Source organism: Ictalurus furcatus, chromosome 23, assembly GCF_023375685.1.
Source record: "Ictalurus furcatus strain D&B chromosome 23, Billie_1.0, whole genome shotgun sequence".
Taxonomy (NCBI): Eukaryota; Metazoa; Chordata; class Actinopteri; order Siluriformes; family Ictaluridae; genus Ictalurus; species Ictalurus furcatus.
Window position 1 is genome coordinate 11,629,467 of NC_071277.1, and position 23,515 is coordinate 11,652,981.

A 23,515-nucleotide genomic window follows, 5' to 3' on the forward strand; every position below is an offset into this window, starting at 1 on the left:
TACGTGGAATTAAAACGCCGTCGTACTTCCGTACGTGTGGTACGAATTAAGTAGGCAAGCGCTGAGTTGCGAATCTGCTACAGTGTAATCTGTTGTTTGGGCCTTTCAGAAAGTGCAAGCAGCGCAGTCCCGTTTCATTCACTGTGCAGCTGTACTTTGCTTAGTGTATATCTGGGCCACATCAGCGCTGAAAATGCACCGCGTTTTAATAAGTGTCCTTTGCAGTGCATTTCTTTTTACTGTAATATTGTGCGATAATGAGACAGACCAGGATGAGCATATCAAACACACTTACACAGTGGAGATGTTCAACAACGCTATTCCGACTGCTCCACACTTCGTGATGTTCTTTGCACCTTGGTAAAGTTCTCTTTAACTTTGCTAGCTAGCTAATATATTTAGAATTGCAGATGGTTTCGAGTTTGCAGTGATTTGTTAATTTAATCTAATCCGCCATTGTAGCTCACCTAGCTGTCTAATGTTCACGTAGTTGTATAATTCGTATACATGTCCCGCATTTATCGCAGCTTCATTGGCTACGCCTTTTTAGGTGGAACGAAAAAAGTTTGCTAGCTATTAATTGTCTACTTTTACAATTGTTAAAAAACATTAATTAAAACATTAGTTTGGAAGAATCTGTAGCCCCACCCCAACTTAGATGGAAGTGTGAACGTAAGAACGCTGCTAAAAGCTAGGGTGGTATCTGATTCAGTCAGTTCAGCACAAGACGCTCCTTCAGCCTACGTGGCGAGAGTCCTCTTCATTTCAGGATCAATATCTTACATCATTTACTTACTTTGGTCATTCACTGTAAACCAGTTCCTCGTTAAATCTATATTATTGCATGAGCTATGCTTTCAAAAGCTTATAACAGTTGGTGCCTTTTAGTGGTCATTTACAACATTCCATTGTGCCAGGAGAGATACAACCTGTACTTTGTCCTACACAGGTGTGGTCATTGTCAGAGGCTTCAGGGGACCTGGAATGAGCTGGCAGATAAATACAACAGCATGGAAACTCCCCCTGTTTATGTGGTTAAAGTAGACTGCACACAGGACACAAAGTTTTGCTCCAGCAACCATGGGATTCGGGGATATCCCACGTAAGCAGTACAAGTTTTCTACTGTTGATATCTTCATTGTGTATGACTAAAACATTAAAAAGGTAGATAGATATGTAGATGGATAGATAGCTAGTGAATTAACCACATAGGGGAAATCAAATATTACACACTTGCACATTACAGACAATCACACATTACAGCAGCAGCAAAGAGTAGAGTGAGCAACTTTTTTAAAAAATCTAAATGAATAATAATTAAAAAAAAATCAGTAAAAGTAATACAATATACAAGTATAAAAAAATTAAGTAAATATAAACGCCAGTACTCTGAGTAAGTGTAAAAGTGACAGTGTGGTGGTGACACAAGATGCAGCAAAGTAGGTATGATCAGCAGAGTGGAACAAGAAGTGGTACAGTGCAATTATTATTATTATTATTATTATTATTATTATTATTATGTAATGAATTTCCCATACATAGGCACTACTTGGTGACCCACGCAGGTAGATAAAATCCGAATTCCAAATTTTATTTTCAGTCAAGATGCATAATTGTGTGTGTGTGTGTCAGTTCATAATGAACACAAACCAGCGGAGCTGTGGGCCATATTCACACCAAATCGGACATTGCGTCACCTTCCCGCAGGATTAGCAATCAGAAAATAACGTTTTATTTTTCTGATTCACTGGCTTTCTCGCTACCACAGCTTGCTCTTTTCATTTGCTATCTAGCTTGCTCGACCACTGCTGCTCTCTCTCTCTCTCTCTCTCTCTCTCACTCCATGCTGCCAGCTCGCGCTCTCATCTTTTTAAAAATGAGTTGGGAAGCCGACAACAAGCCTGACTTTACTTTTAACATTATCAACAATGTTTTAACAATGTCTTTGTACTCATGGCAGGGTTGAACAACTCTGATCAGTCTGGTTGCTAAACTCTGCTGTCACTGCTGCTCCAAACAGTCATGGAGCAGACACTTTGTTTATAATTGCTGCATCCATCGTCCAAGTAGTGATAACGTGCTTAGTATTTTCAGTTAGGTTTTTTATTTGATAAACATGGGCACTGATGCGTGAAAATGAACTAAATTGGTTTTATTTCTATTTTTAAAAATAAGCAAAATGACAGTGGGCAAGTAATGTAATCAGTTTCTGTAATCAGTAATCAGATTCTGAACCATGCACCTGGCTGCATGGTTCAGAATCTTTATAAATGGACCTGCCCCTGAGGCATACCCCTACTATGTTCCTCCAGCACGCAATGCCAACTGTGCAAATAGGCGCATTTGAAAATGTATTCCATAATGTAAATAGTTATTTATTTTGATATGTTCATCAAAATCAGTCTGTGTTTTGTGCTTAATACATCTTGAAAATGGAAAATGTATTTTACAACCCCAATTCCAAAATAGTTGGGATGCTGTCTGAAATGCAAATAAAAACAGAATGCAATGATTAGCAAATCTCATAAACCCATGTTATTCACAATAGAACATATCAAATGTTTAAACTGAGCAAATTTACCATTTTAAGAAAAAAAAAAGGTAATTTTGAATTTGATTGCTGTAACACATCTCATGAAAGTTGGGATGGGGAGTGGGAGGGGTTCAGCAAAAGGATGGAAAAATAAGTATTACTAAAAAGAAACAGCTGGAGGAACATTTTGCAACAAATTAGGTTAATTGGCAACAGGTCAGTAACATGATTGGGTATAAAAAGAGTATCTTTGAGAGGCAGAGTCTCTCAGAAGTAAAGATGGGATGGAATTTGGCTGGAAGCATATGTTGCTCTAAAAGAGTACCAACTGCACCAACCACCACCACAAGTAAATTCTCAACCTGTGGGAAACACTGGTTACCTCAAATTTATACCCCTGTGAAACAGGAAGTCATGGTTGAACAATTTCCTGTTCCTAGTCACCCAGGTGTTTTATTTATTTATTTATTTATTTATTTATTTATTTATTTATTTTAATTTTTTTCCAGTGGGAATAAACTTCAAATATATTTTTCTCATATGAATTCATTGGAGTGTCAATAATTGTGGCACACCTTTAACAATGATTTTTTTTATTATTATTATTTGGATAAACATATGTTTGCAATTGTTTGATACCCATCAGAGCAGAGTATTTTTTGTGATTTTTTTTTTAAACAAAAGGTTAAACAATAGACAAATTTCCACAGCCTTCTTTGCTCATATTTCCCAAGGGTGCCAATATTAGTGGAAGGCTGTGTGCATGCGTGCGTACACAAACACAACTTCAGTTGTTTTGTGGATGTAGTGGTGAGCAAACTACTCCCTTTCATCTTGTGAGATCTAGGGCTGCAACAAATAATCGATAATTAAAATAATCAACAACGAATTTCATTATGGATTAGTTGGGTCTGTGACGTCACTGTCGATAACCCCGTTTAGTGACGACACTTCACAATGCTGGAATAAAACGCATCTGAAAAACAGCGGAGGTCACAGAGTGAAATGCTGCAGGAAAAGTGTGCGATCCAGGTTGTCCAAAACATGAATGTTTGATATTAAGCACTTCAAACAAACTCGTAAGTGTATTAACGTGGATTGTCGAGGCAGCGCACAATAGAAAGGAAGCGCAATAACTCTGACTAAAATATTAATTTTGATCAAATATGTTGTTTGAGGCTCTATTTTTAAAGTAATTGTTTTTTATGAGAGCAGTTACTGTAATGGGGTTATAACATGTAATTGTATATAAATGTAAGAAGTGTCACACATTTATAGAATAAATTAATTTGTTACTGTGTTCAAATGAGTGAATGTATGTTACTGCAGAACATTCAACCTCTTACCAGTTAACACTTAGTTTGTGATTTTGTTTTTCTTTTTTAGCATTTTAATATAGTGATTTAACTTCTGTTTTAAAGCTTGTGGACAATCATGTGTATGTTTTTTGTTTTCAAAGTATAATGTTAATTTTTTTAAAAAAAATAATTTGCACAATCTATAGCATAGCCCACATACATTTTAATACCTTTTTTCATAACCTTCAATTTGCACAATGCTTGAAGGACAACATTGGGCAGATTTTTTTTTTTTTTTTTTTTTTTTTAAATGCAGAAAATAAAAATTGCCCTTTTAATCCAACTAATCAATTAATCGAAGAAATTATCACCAGATTAATTGATTATCAAAATAATCATTAGTTGCAGCCCTAGTGTGATCCCTGCTGAAGCGCACCTGATCCACAAATCCCATTTCTTTCTTTTTTTTTCTTCCTGATTCTATCAGTGCAGTATTAGGATTTTGGAGGTGTAGGCAAGTCTATGACCCTTTGGTAGCTGCAATTGCCAATAAACCCCCTCTCTATGTTGCAGGACTGTAAATAAGCTTTAAGGAAATTAGAGGGTGTGTCCTACTGTGATAATAGGTTTCTACATGTTGAGTTAAATAATCCAGATTCACATGGTTGTGCCATAAGTGTGTGTGTGTGTGTGTGTGTGTGTGTGTGTGTGTGTGTGTGTGTGTGTGTGTGTGTTGGGTGTAGTTTGAAGCTGTTTAAACCTGAACAGGAGGCAGTGAAGTATCAGGGCCCAAGAGATCTGCATTCCCTAGAAACCTGGATGCTGAAAACTCTTCAGGAGGAGACAGTGGTAAGAATGGCTTCTCTGACCTCCTGGCTTTTAACAGGTTGATTTATTTACTGGGTGACATGTCTCCATACTTTTTTAACATTTTGAAGCAGTAGGAACAATGGTAGTGGTCTGTAGCCAGTAACTTTTTCAGTTTTAGAAATTTGTTATAACAAGATAGATTCTGCCTAAATAAAATCATGTCATTTGGCATTGGTATGTCTTTGCTTTTTCTGTATTTCCCAGGCGCCACAGAGTGAGCCTGAGGCTCCCAAAGTGCCAGAGCCCCTGCAGGGCATGTATGAGCTTACTGCCTCCAACTTCAAAGAACATGTCTCCAAAGGTATCAAAGCAATAAATTGGAGTATTTATTTTTTTGAATACCATACTTTATTCCCTGTTTAATAAAGTATTAACCAAATCAGATATAACTTGATGGGTAAAGTTCATCGCTTACTAGCAAACACAGCTTATTCTATTATGTACACACAGTGGTTAGCATAACTAGCAACACAGATAGATGGTCATTAAGCTGTTACTAGGTGATTGCTTGGGTGTGCAGGTTGACGCTAGGGTGTTGCTAGTGTGTAGGTTGGTTGGTAGGTTCTTGCTAGGCAGTTGCTAGGATGTTTGGGTTGGTTGTTATGGTGCTGCTAGACCATTCTGCTTGTTCAAGAAGACATTTCTATGTGGTTGCTAGGGTGTTCTGCTTGGTCGCTAGGATACTTCTGTGTGATTGCTAGGTGGTTCCAGGGATGTTCTGGGTGGTGACTAAGTGTTGACAGTGTTATTGATTGAAAGAGAGATGGAGAGAGTAATGAGAGCAGAACTGGTAGAAAAATGGATGTAGAGATGGAGTGATACATGTAGATGGATGGAGAAGGAGTGTTACTAGCAGGAAGGAAAGAAAGAGAAGATGTAGACAAAGTAAGGAGGAAGAAAGAAAAGGTGTTACAGAGAGTGATTGATGGATCGAGTGTCACTTAGAGGGATAGTGTGGTTGAAGGTGTGATACTCTCTCCAGAAGATGGAGAGAGAGAAAGAGCGAGAGAGAGTGAAATGGGTAGATAGTGAGTAAGTTACTGGTAGACACAGATGAAGTGAGAAAGTATTTCTTATAGAAATATATACGAGAGGTAGTGATACAGGTAGATAGATGGGAAGAGTGTTATTTGTAGAAAAACTGTAGTGAGAGTGATACAGGTAGATTGATGGAAGGAAATATGGAGAGTGAGAAATTATGGAAAGAAAGAACAGATGAAGATAGACATAAATAAAAAGACAAGAGTTAATATAGAACTTTGAAACGATAATAGTCAAAATGCCACTATTTTTTGGCTGAAAAAGAAAAAAAATACTGTTCTCAAATATTTTGTAATTACAATTTAAATGTTCTAAAACATTTCCATGATAGCAACTGATAGTAACAGAAAATGCCAAGTTTCAGATTTTTCATTTCCTTTGCCAGGTGCTCACTTTGTGAAGTTCTTTGCACCATGGTGTGGTCATTGCAAAGCTATGGCTCCCACATGGGAGCAGCTTGCTATCAGCTTCGAACACTCTGACTTGGTCAAGATTAGCAAGGTACAGCCATTAACACTGTTGATAATGTTGAGTCTGTTCTGCTGAGTCTATGATCCATCAATAAAAATACTTTATTACATTGTACATTTATGGCATCAGTGGTGGCCGTTATGTGTCAGTGTGTTATGACAGCTATTTTAGATGTTATTGCATGTGCATAGGTTTCAAAATGTTTGATTTTCATAGATTCCATGTAAAAACAAAAATGGATGCAAAATAAGATTCTGGCCTAAAGTTACCACTGCAGTACTAGACTAGAATTGTACAAAATATATTATTTGTACTGTTTCATGTTTAATTGGTTTGATTGTTTACATGCTGCAGTTAGACTGTACTCAACATTATGAGATCTGTTCGGAGAACCAGGTGCGAGGCTACCCTACATTGCTCTTCTTTACAGATGGTGAAAAGGTAAGGACTACGCTATAAATAACTACCAACATATTCTCATGCTCGGGAAGATTTAGCAGTCATTTGTGAAGGTCAGTTTTAATGTGTAGGTCTTTCTAAATAAGAAAAATCAGCAGATTAATGTGCTTTTGCTGCAAAAACTCCTTCTAAATCATGGGCACACTATTCTCCTTAATTTACATTTTTTCCCGTCGTGACACAGAAACTTTTGTTTGTTTGAGACATTTGTGATGGTGAGATATTCTTAAAATCACTGTTTTAAATACTTGGACATGCCTGGACATGCTTAAAGCAGAGAGAGCGAGAGTATGTGTGGCTGTCTTGGGGTTTGTCTATATCAGTGGTCTGAAACTTTTTGCTCCCAGGGCCAGGTTGCTGTTTTATGCTCGCAGTGGAGGGCTGGAGTGTGCATATTCTTGTTGCTGAGAATTTTTTATTATTTTACGGATCCTTTTTTACAGTTGAAACAAGTGACATGGCATCCTTTTACAAAGCACTTCATGATGGGTGTGAGTGCATCAGGCCGGTAGTCATTCAGGCTGGACACAGATGTTTTTTTGGCACAGGGCTGATGGTGGTCATCTTGAAGCATACAGGTTTTCAATAGTGAGCGCACTTCTGCTGTCATCCACTGTTTCTATTTTGCACGTGTGGTGATGGCCTTGAAGGAAGTTACATCATTTATGCACTTGTTGATGTGTCCAGTCACTGATGCTGTGTATTCCTCCAAGTCTGTGTTGTTGTGGTATGTAGGATCCTGTCTATACATATTCCAGTCTGTGTGCTCAAAACAGTCCTGAAATGCTGAGATAGCTCCCTCAGACCAGGTTCTTACCTGTTTCAGAACCAGTTTGGCATGTTTCAGAAGTCGTCTGTATGCTCAGATTAGCATAACAGATATGTGGTCAGAGTAGCCGAGGTGGGGTGGGCTGCACCTTGAATGTAGGTGTAAACAAGATCCCATACGTCCTCTCCGTAGGTCTAATCAGCGGCCAGCTCATCAGCGTGCCTATAATTGATTGCCGTTGGAGGGAGAGCGTACAACACCATACCAGTACAACACCATACTTGCATCAAACCGTGAATCATATGTCCCAGGACGTAACATGACCATGCTTGGTTGCACCGACAGTTGTCACATTTGTGAGCTTTGCCCAAATATTCCATCCGAAATATTCCATTATTTGGCTAACCTTCTCAAAAAAATCCTCTCCCATTGTACTTTTGAGGCTTTGTAGAGCAGTAAGCTCTTCACAGATCTCAAAATGTGCTGTCAACTCCATGTACGAATATGAGAAGCCGCACGGTGTCTCACACATAGTCAAAGTTTTTACATATATTTTGTAGCCGTACATGTACAGTGAGCGGAAAAAAGTATTTGATCCCCTGCTGTTTTTGTACGTTTGCCCACTGACAAAGAAATGATCAGTCTATAATTTTAATGGTAGATTTATTTGAACAGTGAGAGACAGAATAACAACAAAAAAATCCAGAAAAACGGATGTCAAAAATGTTATAAATTGATTTGCATTTTAATGAGGGAAATATGTATTTGACCCCTCTGTAAAACATGACTTAGTACTTGGTGGCAAAACCCTTGTTGGCAATCACAGAGGTCAGAAGTTTCTTGTAGTTGGCCACCAGGTTTGCACACATCTCAGGAGGGATTTTGTCCCACTCCTTTTTGCAGATCTTCTCCAAGTCATTAAGGTTTCGAGGCTGACGTTTGGCAACTCGAACCTTCAGCTCCCTCCACAGATTTTCTATGGGATTAAGGTCTGGAGACTGGCTAGGCCACTCCAGGACCTTAATGTGCTTCTTCTTGAGCCACTCCTTTGTTGCCTTGGCCGTGTGTTTTGGGTCATTGTCATGCTGGAATACCCACGCACGACCCATTTTCAATGCCCTGGCTGAGGGAAGGAGGTTCTCACCCAAGATTTGACGGTACATGGCCCTGTCCGTCGTCCCTTTGATGCGGTGAAGTTGTCCTGTCCCCTTAGCAGAAAAACACCCCCAAAGCATAATGTTTCCACGGCCAAACACGGCGAGTTGAGTTGATGCCAAAGAGCTCCATTTTGGTCTCATCTGACCACAACACTTTCACCCAGTTGTCCTCTGAATCATTCAGATGTTCATTGGCAAACTTCAGACGGGCATGTATATGTGCTTTCTTGAGCAGGGGGACCTTGCGGGCGCTGCAGGATTTCAGTCCTTCACGGAGTAATGTGTTACCAATTGTTTTCTTGGTGACTATGGTCCCAGCTGCCTTGAGATCATTGACAAGATCCTCCCGTGTAGTTCTGGGCTGATTCCTCACTGTTCTCATGATCATTGCAACTCCACGAGGTGAGATCTTGCATGGAGCCCCAGGCCGAGGGAGATTGACAGTTCTTTTGTGTTTCTTCCATTTGCAAATAATCGCACCAACTGTTGCCACCTTCTCACCAAGCTGCTTGGCAATGGTCTTGTAGCCTATTCCAGACTTGTGTAGGTCTACAATCTTGTCCCTGACATCCTTGGAGAGCTCTTTGGTCTTGGCCATGGTGGAGAGTTTGGAATCTGATTGATTGATTGCTTCTGTGGACAGGTGTCTTTTATACAGGTAACAAGCTGAGATTAGGAGCACTCCCTTTAAGAGTGTGCTCCTAATCTCAGCTCGTTACCTGTATAAAAGACACCTGGGGGCCAGAAATCTTTCTGATTGAGAGGGGGTCAAATACTTATTTCCCTCATTAAAATGCAAATCAATTTATAACATTTTTGACATGCGTTTTTCTGATCATTTCTTTGTCATTGGGCAAACGTACAAAATCAGTAGGGGATCAAATACTTTTTTCCCTCACTGTACGTGCAGATGCAGTGGTTTTAGTGCTGTTTAATATGCAAGCCTACACACTATCATCAGTATTTATTATTTTGTCATTATAAGATGAAATGGGGAGCAGCTGTGAGGATATGTGGCATGCCAATCAAAAAAGGGTGTAAATGTAGTGTAAACTGTATTTTGAAGAAGTGACTTTTATTGTGACTTGCCATGAAACCATGACACTGTAGCAGCCCTAGTACCATTTGTAGTCTATAGGCATAGAATTATTGTGATGAATTGTTTTTAATTTATATATGGACAGCTTGGTGCTGTAAACCTTGTTCAGAGGTCTCTTCCATTCAAATGCTAAACCAGTTTACTCTAAACTCTGTATTCAGCTTGTTATTGCATCACCAGTGCAAAATTAACTTAACCTTCACGTGGTTGGTTTGTTTACAGGTAGATCAGTACAGGGGAAAACGTGATCTGGAGTCCTTTAAAGAATTTGTGGATAATCAATTAGCAGCTGCCTCTTTAAAAGTTAAAGCAGCTGCTGAGGATGCAAAAGGCAATGAAATACCACAGAACACGGATTCTGTTGAAGATGAGGTAAGACGTGTGTGTGTGATAGGATTTCTAACAGTGGAATTAAAAGATTTATTTTATAACTCATTAGGGCTGCACGATTATGGCCAAAATGATAATCACGGTTATTTTGATCAATATTGAGATCACGATTATTCATTGATTTTAGGGACAACATATTGTTATTGCACTTTCACATATGAATAAACAGACCACTGATTTCACCTTGTTGTGCTGCATTCCTGCTAATGTGCATCAAATTAGATTGGTCCTTAATGTGCATCATCTCGTAGAAATATAGGATAAGTAAAAAAAAAATGGCATCAACCAAATGAAAATATGCAGTCAAATATAACAATACGCAACCAAATGAAAACAATTCAGGCCTGTGCAGAAAAGGCAATAACAGTGTTTACAGGAGGAGAGATGCCAAATCACCCTATAGAGTTGCGCAGGGATGACATCATTTTGTATCGGAACCCGGAAGTTGGCATCGCACTGGTTCCCTCGACAAAAACCCAATAGGATTTTCCCATAGGTTTTTGGATTATTGCACAAAAAAAAGCTCTGTGATCAACAAAAGTTTACAATACTAACACGTTTTGTCCATCAATTTTCACAAATAAACAACTTTTATGAAACTTGAAGCGTAAATACAATCGCCAGAAATAAAAAGCTAACTGTATGCTATAAATGAACTACACCATCACCGAGCTTCTGACAACTTTTCCCAAACTTGATTTAAATAAATTTTCCATAATAAAGATTCACTCTCTGGATGAATCTTCATCCACGTTTTTGTTTTTTTGGGGTGGGATCAGTTTATCTGCAAAGTTTTTTCCTGTTCAGCGTGATGACGTTTAATGTCCCCGACAACGTCTGTAGTGCCATTTAGTAATGTTAGTGTCATGATTTCCCCTCGCGCAAGCGCTGGAGTGCGCGGCTCGCTCTGAAGCGCTAAAATGCTAACTCGTTTCCGGGTTTTGGCACACAAAATGACATCATCCCTGCACCGCTCTATGCTGACTGGCTGGAAGTTTAGGAAGCGCTTGACTTGATATGCAGCAGGAGTTTTCTATGAGCTGAGGACGAATTTTAAATGTCAGTATCGCAGTCGATCATGTTCATGTAATTGTGGGCAGTCAAAATCGTAATCGAGATCGATATTTGATTAATTGTGCAGCCCTACAACTCGTGTTTAAAAGGTCCAACTTCTGCATACTACTGAAAATCTCCAGTGTCCCCAGTGTTTATTAATGATTATTGTAAAAACCTCAGGAGTTGTGTGCCCCTTCTGCTTTTTCTGTAGCTCAACTAGTTAAGCATCACGCTCCCCATCCCAACATCATAGCCTCCATTTCTGCATACAGGTGACAGTGCATAATTGGAATTGTTGTGTTCATTTCTATGTCTGTGGAGCTAACCAAGTTTGATAACCAAAATGCAGCTTCTGAAAATTCTATTATTCTCTTCTGTAGAGCGTTGTACATTGGACGTTTCAGTTCATAGCTACTTTAAACCATGTCCGTACAAATTTGGGAATAGATTGTCTGATCATCACCCTTATTGATTCACCACTGCAGCATATACCGTCTGCAAAGACTGAAGGACTCTAGGATTGCTGCTTATGGTTATTGTTGTCTGTTTGTTTGTTTTGTTTATTTTTTTTGTTTATTCCTGTCTCTTTAGTCCACTGTTAAAATCCTCACTGAAAGCAACTTTGCCGAGTCTACTGCTAAAGGGATTTCCTTCATCAAATTTTATGCTCCATGGTAAGTGCTTCTCAATGTCTAATTTGACCAGCTATACACTGAAGACATTTGGGTTTTAGATCATAAGAACAATAAGCAATGATAGCTTATGAAAGCTGAGAAATTCAGCTTTCATTTCCTGATATTTACATCTGTGTTTAAAAAAAGTTGGCACCTTTGGTAGCAGACCTTTCACTTTTTAGGTGACAAAGTATTGGAACATATTGTGAAATAAATAACTGCATCAAGCCGGCAACCCACTGACATTACCAAATTGCTTGTACCACAGCTTCTTTCAGTTGTTTGTTTTTGGGGATTTCTTCCTTCATTCTTATATGCTATTTGTCAGTGTTTTATATGAGTTATTTGATAATTTAAAGGTCTAGGGATGTCACGAGAGCCGATACTTCGGTACCAAGTCGGTACCAACATTCTTAAAATGTGATGGTACTTGTTTTCCTGCACTACGGTTGGAACCGGTTCTAACCGGTTGCAATTCTTCCAGACCTGATGGGGGTAGAAAATACGCGTAACTGTTTTAGTCGGTCCACAAGTGGTGAAGAACACCTACAAGAACACGGGAAAAACTACAGAAGATTAGCTTAGCTTAACAAGTTTAGCTCCGCCCCGACTCGTTTGTTTGAGGCAGCTGGCATTGTTGCCGTGAAACCAGCTAACGTTATGCTCCATGTAATGTTTGCGATAGCCAGTTATTTGTTAACGATGCTAACACATTGCAATGTTATAAACTAACTCCGAATGGGCCACCATGCATCACCATTCAGCCCGGGTCCTGTCAGCAAAAAGCAGCCTAATGTCACTAATAATTATTCAAATGTTCAAGCTTTTAATAAATCTTTTTGGCCTGCCACCAGATCAGTGAATTTAAACTAATGCTTGCATTCAGAGTATAAGGGGTGTGTGTGGTGTGTGTGTATATGTACGCACGCACGCACGCGTACGCGCGTAGGAGTGCACCTCCACTCATTGTCAGACAGTGTTTGATAACTAAAATACCCTCCCTCCCTCCCTCTTTCTCTCTCTTTGCCAGTATCAGCCAGAGGAGGATGTCCTCCAGGAGAGTTTTTAATTTAATTTTTTTAAATTTTATTTTTATACCACACCGTGGTATCGAGTATCGTGTGCTTTTGGTGGTATCGGTACCACCTACTAGATTTTTGGTATCGTGACATCCCTAAAAAGGTCATTGATAGTTTTGGACACTACTGTCGAGCCTCATGAACACATGCACACACTTTCCAACATGCACCTGAAGCACTCGACAGTTCTGCAGCAAAGGCACATCTTGTTCTGATGTAAGGCTGCAGCATGAAGCAGGGGCTTATCCACATTGACAAGCAAGAGGCAGACACTGTACGTCTGGCTGCATTGACTGTACAGCCTCTGGCGTGTATGATTCAAGATCATGATTTTCAATTAGATCAAATTTAGGCTTCGAAACTGCACAGTAGGAGTCAATGGTGCTGTGTTGTCCATCCACATTTATATTTATTGGGTCAAGACTGTCTGAGTAGAACCTGGAGTATGCGTATGCATGTAATTATATTGATGTGCATAACATTTTTCCTAGAATGGGAAGATATGAAACTTTTCCACTTTTCTGCATGTAAACTTCTAGGGTCTACATCATAACTACAACAGATGAGCTGGTAGTTACCATAATAACCCTGTGTATATATATATATGTGTATATATATATATATATATATATATATATGTGTATGTATGTGTGTGTGTGTGTGTGTGTGTATATATATATATATATATATATATATATATATATATATATATATATATATATATATATATATAATATAATATAATATAATATAATATAAATAATATGCTGCAGTTTATACCTTTTAGAAAGTGATTTGTGAAAGGAAATCCCTGGACTGCACATTATTCCTCATTGGGGTTGGCATGTCTGTTTATTAAGGCTGTGCCTCATATCCAGGATGCCAATGTTCATTGTGTGTTATATTGAAGGTGTGGCCACTGCAAGAACCTGGCTCCTGTTTGGGAGGACCTGTCTAAGAAGGACTTTCCTGGTCTGACTGATGTCAAGATTGCTAAAGTGGACTGTACTGTAGAGAGAACCCTCTGCAACAGATTTTCAGTGAGTCACATACTGTTTCTTTCATTACTGATTTTTTATTTTATTTGAGCAGTTATTCATATAGCTCTATCTCATTTCCACCAATGTAGAGAGTTGCCAGTTTATTAGGTACGATATGTGTACCTTAAGTGGCAACAATTTACAAAGCATTGTGAGCTACTTGCAATACAATTGGCAACAACAGAATACAAAACAATTCCCACCTACTTACAATAGTATATTTTAGCATTAATATAATTTAATAGCATTTAACTTTCATAAAATGGGTTGTGCTGTGTGTGGGGGTTTTTTTTTTTTTTTTTTTTTTTTTTAAATATGAATGCAATGGAAGGCAGGTAATACACATTCAACGAGAATCCATTGCCACTGTTAGCAGTTAGCATACTAATATTGGTTGTTTTGTTCTTTATTGCAGTCCCGCAGCACCACTGTACCTGTGTTAAATACCTGAATGTATCACAACTTAAAGCTGATAGTGGCATGCTAGCCAGGTAACACTAGCATGGTAGCTAAAACCTTAGGATTCTCTCTTATATTAGCTCTCATTAAATTGCTTGCCTGTGGGGCTCTTGGTGCTGTTGAGGCATTGTAATCTATCTGATTCAGACAGTTGAAGTTAAAAGACTTTTTTTTATGATGCCCGTGGCTTAGTGTTGTGTCACACTGGACATGTGTGGAGGTCTTTGGTCATCTGCCAGTTTGAAATATTGAGCGTGAACTTCTGTTATAGGATTGTCCTGTTTTGTCTCCTGTGAAGAATGCTCTGTTGTGATTTTTTTTTTCTCTAATTTATAATCCAAAAAAATTCTGTAAAACTCTACACTAGTTTTAAAATATAAGAATTTTAAATATTTAGTACAGTCCTAAAAGTAGATAAAAGGAACCCAATTAAACAAATGAGGAAAAAAATATAACTGGTAATTTATTCACTGAGGAAAACAATCTTGCATATGCGTGAGTGGCACTAGTATGTGAACATTTACTTCCAGTATCTGGTTTGACCTGCTTGTGCAGCAATAACTGCAACTAAACATTTCAGGTAACTGATCAGTCCTGCATGTTGGCTTGGAGGAATTTTAGCCCAGGGTTTCCTCACATGAACTGCTTGCTTTGGGTCCTTTCACAGCATTTCTATTGGATTAAGGTCAGGAATTTGACTTGGTCATTACAACACATAAAGTTTATTCTTCTTTAACCATTCTTTGGTAGAACAACTTTTGTGCTTAGGGTCATTGTCTTGCTGCATGACTCGCTCTCTCTTGAGATTCAGTTGATGGACAGATATCCTGACATTTTCCTTTAGAATTCACTGGTTTAATTCAGAATTCATTGTTCCATGAATGACAGATCCTGGCCCAGATGCAGCAAAACAGGCCCAAACCACAATACTACCCCCACCATGTTACATAGCTGGGATAAGGTTCTCATGCTGGAATGCATTGTTCTCCTTCCTCCAAACATAACCCTTCTTAGTTAAACCAAAAATTCTATTTTAGTCTCACCTATCCATGAAACAATTTTCCAACAGCCTTCTGGCTTGTCCACGTGATCTTTAGCAAGCTGCAGACGGGCAGTAATGTTCTTTTTGGAGAGTAGTGGCTTTCTCCTGCCAACCCTGCCATGCACTCCATTGTTGTTCAGTGTTCTCCTGATGGTGGACTCATGAACATTATCAGTGTGAGAGAGGCCTTTAGTTCATTAGATGTTAGCCTGGGTTCCTTTGTGACATTTTGGTCTTGGAGTGATCTTTGTTGGCCGACCACTCCTGGGAAGGGTAATAATGGTCTTGAATCCCTGGTCTTGAAATAAAACAGGGTGCTGATACCTGATTGTCATCCCATTGATTGAAAACACCTGACTCTTTCAGCTTCAAATTATCTGCTAATCCTTATAGGTTCACATACTTTTGCCACTTTGAACAGTCAGTGGATATGTTATGTTGCCATTTAAAATGGGTAAAGCATAAGGATCTGATAGACTTTGACAAGGGCCAGATTGTGATAGCTAGACAACTGGGTCAGTATCTCCAAAATGACAGGTCTTGTGGTGTGTTCCTCTCAAGGTTTCTTCCTCATAGGAGTTCTTTTGGGAGTTTTTCCTTGTCGTCTCCTTTGGCTTGCTCATTAGGGGTAAACTTAAAATTTTGCTTTGTTAAAATAAAAAAGTTTTTAAAAAATGTTTGATTTATTTTATATATATATATATATATATATATAATAATTTTTTTTTTTTTTTTGACATTTTTGAACAAGCAAACATTTGGTCATTTTTGAAGCAGTGTCTTCTAATAAAGTTGATATACTTGAACAAAACCACAAGGAAAATTAGCTTTTTCAATCATTTATTCAAGAGAAATATCAGTAGATGTGATATTCTTCTGTGGAAAAAGTAAGTAAGTAAGTAAGTAACCCTGGGCCTCAGAAGCTATTATTGCCCACTTTAGCAGAAATAACTTCTTGTAGACATTTTGCATAATTGTCCACCAGGTTTGCTGGAATATTTGACCACTCTTCCATGCAATATTCTTTCAGTTGCAAGATGTTTGAGGGTTTTCTTGCGTATACTGCCAGTTTCAAATCCCCCCACAACATTTCAATGAGACTCTAATCCAGGCTTTGACTAGGCCATTCCATAACCCTCCATTTCATCCTTTTGAGCTATTCCTTGGTGGATTTGCTATTGTGCTTAGGATCATTATCCTGTTGAAAGGTCCACTTTCAGTTCAACTTCAACTTTTGGACAGATGGCCTCACATTATCTTCAGGCACTCTTTGATATGATGCAGAATGCATAGTTGAATCAATGAATGCAAGCTCTCTAATCCCTGAGGCAGCAAAGCAACCCCAACCATAACATTTACACCACCGTGCTTCACAGTTCTGCATCAAACATGTCTGCTGTTACTGTTGCCTAACAACTCTATCTTTGATTCGTCTGTCCAGAGCACATTATTACAAAAGGCCTGGTCTTTTCCTATATGCTCATTGGCAAACTGTAGTCTTGCAAAGGCTTTTTCCTGGCACGCCTCCCATGTAGGTGCAATCTCTTTCTGATTTGTAAAAGCATTCACTTTGACACCAACGGTTGCAAGACTTGCTAGCAGATCCTGTGATGAAATTTTGGGGTTCTTGGAGACTTCTTTTTGCATCACATGGTCTGTCCCTGGGCTGGAGTTTCTGGGACGGCCAGTCCTGGACAAATTAGCGGCTGTTTGAAATCTGTGCCATTTTCCTTACAGTGGAATCATGTATTTCAAATAATTTGGAGATCTTTTTAAATCCCTTGCCAGACTCCTAGGCTTCCACAGCCTATTTTCTGAAGGCCTTACAGAACTCTTTAGATCTTGGCACGATGACACCACATACCTCAATAGCTTTGGGAACACCAGACACTGGATATTAGCGGTTTAAATAAGACTGGTTCCACCTGCCCTCCCTAAGCAGGTTCTAATCACTGGCGGCACCCAATCTTGAACACCTGATTCTAATTTTATGGATTTGAAAGTGTAGGATTTGATAAATATAGGTGTGTACTTTCCATCTGACTGATCTGTTTTTTTTTTTTTTTGTTTTTTTTTTGGTAATTTTAATTGTGAAAATTGCTACTAAATTTACTACTAAATACTATTAGGCTTTGATAGTCTCACTTTTTATTAATAGGCACTATGTGTGTAATAAATATATATATATATATTATATATATATATATATATATATATATATATATATATATATATATATATATATATATATATATATATTGTGTGTGTTAGGGCTGCACAATTAATTGAATATTGATTAGGATTTTGACTATTTCATTAATTATTAATTTATAAATTAATAAATAATTAATTATTCATTTAATTATTTTCATTATTTTAAAGGCATCTTTGCTCTACAGCATTTCTTTGCATCTGCCTAAAGCTAGCTATATATATATATATATATATATATATATATATATATATATATATATATATATATATATATATATATATATATATAAAATTAGTGTGTATACACATATACAGTAGAGTAAAAATGTAGCAGAGTCTGTCTAAACTGAAGTTTGACCATTCTGTGACTCATCAATTATGTAATTGGTTTATATATACAGTCTACTTCTGCAAGGCCAACTCTGTTTTTGCTATAAGCTGAAGACATTTGGGTTTGAGATCAAAATATGAATGTGACAGCGTTGGGTGTAATTTGTTACAAAGTAATGCGTAATTGTAATCTAATTACTTTTTCTCATAACGCCATAATGTAACGCATTACATTTAAAATGTATGTAATTTGATTAGTTACTGATGTAAAATTGTAAAATCTAAAATTGTTAATTGCATTACAAATTTATTGTTAAGAAAACAGTCTTAGGTTAAATGCATTTTTAAAATGTGTTTTGCCCCGAAGATTTTTTCTTTAGCCTTGAATAATTCTCCACTTGGAGCAGTTTGTCACTGCGTAATTTTATATCTTCAGTGAGTGGAGGTGAGACCAATCAGACAGGGTTTTACTCGTGTCTTATTGGCTGACAGCTCTCAATTCTTCCAGCTCATACAGTCAGAGTGAGGAAAAATGGATATACACTGATTTGTTTTTTTTTAAACCAGTAAATGGGTTGAAACTGAAACAGTAACATCCTCTGATGCTGATCAGGAAAACAAGGTGTGTAAATGTCTGTGTGTTCCAGTTTACGTGAATATGATATGAGCAGAGCATAAGGAAAGATAATGTACTTTGCATGGCAATACAGTGATAGCTTAGCTTAGCTGTGTCTCCTCTTGGCTAGCGACACCAAACTAGCCTAGTTATAAAAGTTTTTAACTTTTTCTGAACATGCCATACCTTGATGTGCACTAAAATTACTGAAAGAGTTGAGTTTCACTTTGTAGTGTATTTTTGTAGGTTTGAAAGTAACATGCAAGTAAAGTAATTAGTAATCTGATTACTTTTTACATGCAGTAATCAGTAATGTAATCAGATTACAATTTTAATGTAGTAATTAGTAATCTGTAGTGGATTACTTTTTTGAGTAACTTACCCAACACTGGTGACGATGGATCAGAATTAACTTTTTGTTAAATTGTTTAAAAATATTGGAACATGTGACTGACTGACTGTTTTTGTTGACCAGGTGTCCTGTTAGATTGATTGTTTAAACACTTAGTTGCTCTTAATCTACTCTTGGTGGTTGCACGGTGGCTTAGTGTTTAGCACGTTTGCCTTGCACCTCCAGGGCTTGGGAGTTTGATTCCCACCTGTTTGATTCCACCTGTGTGCATGCAGTTTGCATGTTCTCCCAGTGCTTTGGGGGTTTCCTCTGGGAACTCTGGTTTCCTCCCCCAGTCCAAAGATATGCTTTGTAGGCTGATTGGCATCTCTAAATAGTCCATAGTGTGTGAATGGGTCTGTGAGTGTGTGCGTAATTGTGCCCTGCGATTAGTTGGCACCCCATCCAGGGTGTCCCCCACTTTGTGCCCTGAGTCCACTAGAATAGGTACCAGGATCTCCGTGACCCTGTGTAGGATAAGTGGTGAAGAAGATGGATAGATGCATTGAGGTCTGCTCTGGGTTTTGCAGTGAAGACTGTATTTGTTTTTTAAAAGTATAAACCAACATGAAGACCAGACAGCTGGAAAACAGCAGCAGTTGATGAGCGCTGGGAAGAACAACCAACCTTATTGGGAAGAACATCATGTAGTAAGACCATGACCTAAAACACAATTTCCCACTAATGAAGTCTTTTGTTGTGTTGGCAAAGTGGAAGGTTTTAGACTGGCCAATCAATCACCAATCAAATTGAGCAGTATTTCACCTCCTGAAGAGAAGACTTGAAGGAGAAATTCCCCCAAAGCAAACAGCTGAAAGAAGCTGTGGTACAAGCCTGGAAAACATCACAAAAGAAGAATGCATCAGGTGATGTTGGTCAGTGATACAATTAAGTATTAAAGCCAACTAAAGCAAGTATCTGTTCCTATACTTTTGCTCACCTAAAAATTGGGTGGTCTGACATCAATGGTGCCATATTCCAAGTTGGTTAACACCACTAGATGTAAATATCAATAAACGAAAGCTGAAATTATGATCTATTGTCTCGTATTCATCTTTTGATCTCACACACAAATATCTTTTGTATAGCAAAAAAAAAAAGAAGAAGAATTATTGGCCATTCCAGTACTTACAGAGGGGACTGTATTTTATGTTTTGTATGTCATTAATATTTATGTGAAATTTTACTTTTGATTAAGAATAAAGACAAAAATACATACTGGACCAAGTCTTTTGTTGATGTTTCATCACTACAGGTGAACGGATACCCAACACTGCTGATATTCCGAGGAGGCCAGTTGGTGGAAGAGTATAATAGTGGACGGGACTTGGAGAGCTTGCACAGCTTTGTCATGAAGCAAGCCAGAGATGAGCTGTAGCTCTACCTCATTACTCAGAATATCCTATACTTGTACCTGATCTTGTTCTGTTTTTTCTCCCATTTTTATCATTAAATAAAATCTGAATGTATTTGATTTCAGCCAAGTCCATTTCACTTGGAAACCAATGAATGGAAAGGTATTTCTGATTGATGACCACTTTTCCAGTAATAGAAACCCCCCCCCCCAACCCCCCCTCCTCATTTTTTTTTATAAACTGTCTATTCAACATCTAGTAATCATTATAGCCTGACTTATTGGGCCAGGAATAGAGTTTACTGTTACTGTAAGAAGAATCTTGTAACTTGGCTCTCAGGGAGAACTTTTTGTTTTAAATAAGGAGTTGTTCCTTCATTCTGCCATTTGTTATTTTCTTTACATGTTAAAACTGCACATTTGTGTTGTCTCACATTTCAGTTTTATAAGATTCCCCTGTGGGAAAACTCGGACTGTGAAGCCATCTTCAGTCATAACTGGTCTATATTCAGTCACTGGTCTTTATCTTACTTATTACACCTTACCATTTCATTATCATAACCTTTTAGAACTAGTACACAGTGATTAGTGCAGGTAAAACACAAGGATTCTGTTAGTCCTAGACTTGTGTTGAGAACCACAGGTGGGGTTTTAGGGAGATCTCCAAAATTTAATTTTTCAGCAGAACAAGCTTTTGCAGCTTGATGCCAGGATTAGCATCATAATATGACACTTGAAAACTGAAGTTACAAGTTTAAAAGAACACTGCAATTTTGTATGATTATTTTTGCGTACATTTCATTGGGTTTCTTCTACATCTGTTTCTATACCTGAAAGATTAATGAAAGAAAAAAGTGGTGCAGTATCTTTCACTACCAAATGATTTTGTACAAAACCATTTTAAAAATTGTTCTACAAATGTTATTAAACTTTTTAAATCCAAAAATTGAGACGTTGCATATCTCTATAAAATGCTTCTAAAAGGGGTGGAATAAATAACTTGGAAAGCATCAGCAATTTTACACAGATACAGTAGCTTGCAAAAGTAGTCAAGATTTGTCTGAATAAGTTGTTTGTGTAACTGGCATTAAGTAAAGAATATAAAAAATTAAGAAAGTGTGCCAACAAAAATGTGTAAATAATGAAACTAATCATTCAGTTAAAACAAAAATGTTGGCATATAAACAGAGGACGGGCTGGTCTGTTTGAACATAGCCTTAAGCGGTAAACAAATGCCCCCCTGATGGAAGATCAGGGTCTCATTTATAAGGGAAAGGATGTTTGGAGGATGAAAGTTCCGTTTGACACAGCACCTCTTAACGCTATCCAACACTTCCAGCAAGTCAGCCAAGACACTTAAAACAATTTTAAGAAAGCAGTTTCCCTGTGCGACATGTGCCGTGTACATGATGGATCTTTTTATTTTCTCCCCTCCGTTTTCATGTCCAATCACTTTCTTTTCTGATTTAGGCTAAGTCAGATGTAATTGATCTTTTTTGTTTATCTCTTGGTTTTGACCTTTTCAAAAGTGAGTCAGAATAACATTTAAGTTGGCATTCTGCCATTTATTTCACTGTTAGTTGCCATTTCCTGTTTCCAGCCCTCTGTTGCATTTTAACTTTTCTGGAGTTTTTTGGGCGCAACTTAATACAAATGAATTGTCACAAACATGCTCCCTCTGCCACCTTGATGTTTACCTTGAATATTTTTCCTTACTATAAATGTGTTTGATAGGAGTTATGTGATGATAAATAAACGGGTGTGGTTGATGAGCCGATTGACAGTTTTGGGTAGAGCATCTGAAGCTCTTACTGAGATTACATCCCAGTGAACTTTATAAAACATATTTTAAAACTATGTAGATTTACAGTGTTTGACAGCTTTGACAGTTCTATAGCAAAGCCTTGTCTTGTTTTATGTTTAAGTGTTGTAACAGATCCTTAGCTGGTTGTTTTTTTTATGTTGCAGGGCAAACAAACAAAAATCTCAAGGAGTCTTAACCCCAAAATATTTAGGAGCCAAATTTTCTTAATGAATCAATAAAAATTTATACTTCATCACACACTTACTTTGTGTGCTTCACTGTACTCTCAGGTTTGCCTCGCACTGCCTTTTCTCTCCCCTATCTGTGCTGTCTGCTCTACCTCCCATTGTCTGTGATGTCTTCTTATGTGTAATAACGCTACAATAAATAACCTGTAGAAATAAGAATACTGCAATCATGTAATATCTTATCAATTCTAAATAATTCACCTTTACAAATTGTTGTATTTTCCTCCCTCCTCACACTGCCTTTTCAATCTTTTTTTTTCCTGCTGCTGTCTGTTCTGCTTGTTAGCGATTTAAAGATAGTTGGTTCTTGATTTTTCCTGAGGCTCAGAGTCGGTGTCACTTGGTCAGCCAGTATAGTTTGGTCTGCGCTTACTTTTGCCTTTTGTCAACTAGCACATTACACTGGGTTCTGGATCAAAGGGGAACTGTGCACTTATGACTTGATTTGGTTCTGTGCTGAAAATCCTCTTTCATACTGAGCTGCAGCTATAGGAAGTGCCAGCATAATTTAAACTAAGTGAAGAATGTTCAAAATCAGCCCAGAATGGCTCCTTCCTTAGCACCACTTTCCAGTGTATGACTTATCAATGAATTGACCATTCACTAATGTTTTCAGCATTCTCTATTCCCTCTGCAATGCTGTAACATCACAGCCATTCTTTGTCAAAAGCTCTTTGTACCAATTCACTAGTGTCAACTTCCTCCTTGCCATAGGTAACATCATGGCCATGCATCATGACAAAACACTGAAAAGGACTTGATTACCTCTAATCCTCTTGAATTTTTCTGCTGTGTACCATTCGTCATCATGTTTCCAAATCTGTTCTCCTAGTTTTTAAGGTTATGCCCATGTGGCTACTTGTAGCCATCCCCCTCCTGCTTGCTGGTAGAATATCATACTTTTAGTCTCCTTTTCAGGAGGTTAAATGCATGTTCAATTTGGTTAAGGTCTATTCATTGACTTGGCCAGTCTAAAACCTTCCATTGTTTTCCTCTGATGAAGTCCTGTGTTGAGTTGGCAGTGTGTTTTGGATCACTGTTTTGCTGCATGATGAAGTTCTTCCCAGTCAAATTGGGTGCATTTCTCTTTAAATTGGCAGACAGAATGTTTCTGTATACTT

At 37.9% G+C, this 23,515-nt stretch overlaps 1 protein-coding gene across 1 annotated transcript; it reads left to right on the forward strand.

The window, feature by feature from the left end:
- Window positions 1-80: 80 nt before the first annotated feature.
- Window positions 81-21,288, forward strand: txndc5 (thioredoxin domain containing 5). Its single transcript, XM_053611321.1, has 10 exons — window positions 81-360; window positions 950-1,102; window positions 4,575-4,680; window positions 4,906-5,002; window positions 6,128-6,243; window positions 6,568-6,654; window positions 9,920-10,069; window positions 11,735-11,817; window positions 13,807-13,936; window positions 20,244-21,288. Exons 1-10 carry the CDS (start codon window positions 194-196, stop codon window positions 20,364-20,366), a joined length of 1,212 nt encoding a protein of 403 aa, XP_053467296.1. The 5' UTR covers window positions 81-193; the 3' UTR covers window positions 20,367-21,288.
- Window positions 21,289-23,515: the final 2,227 nt, after the last annotated feature.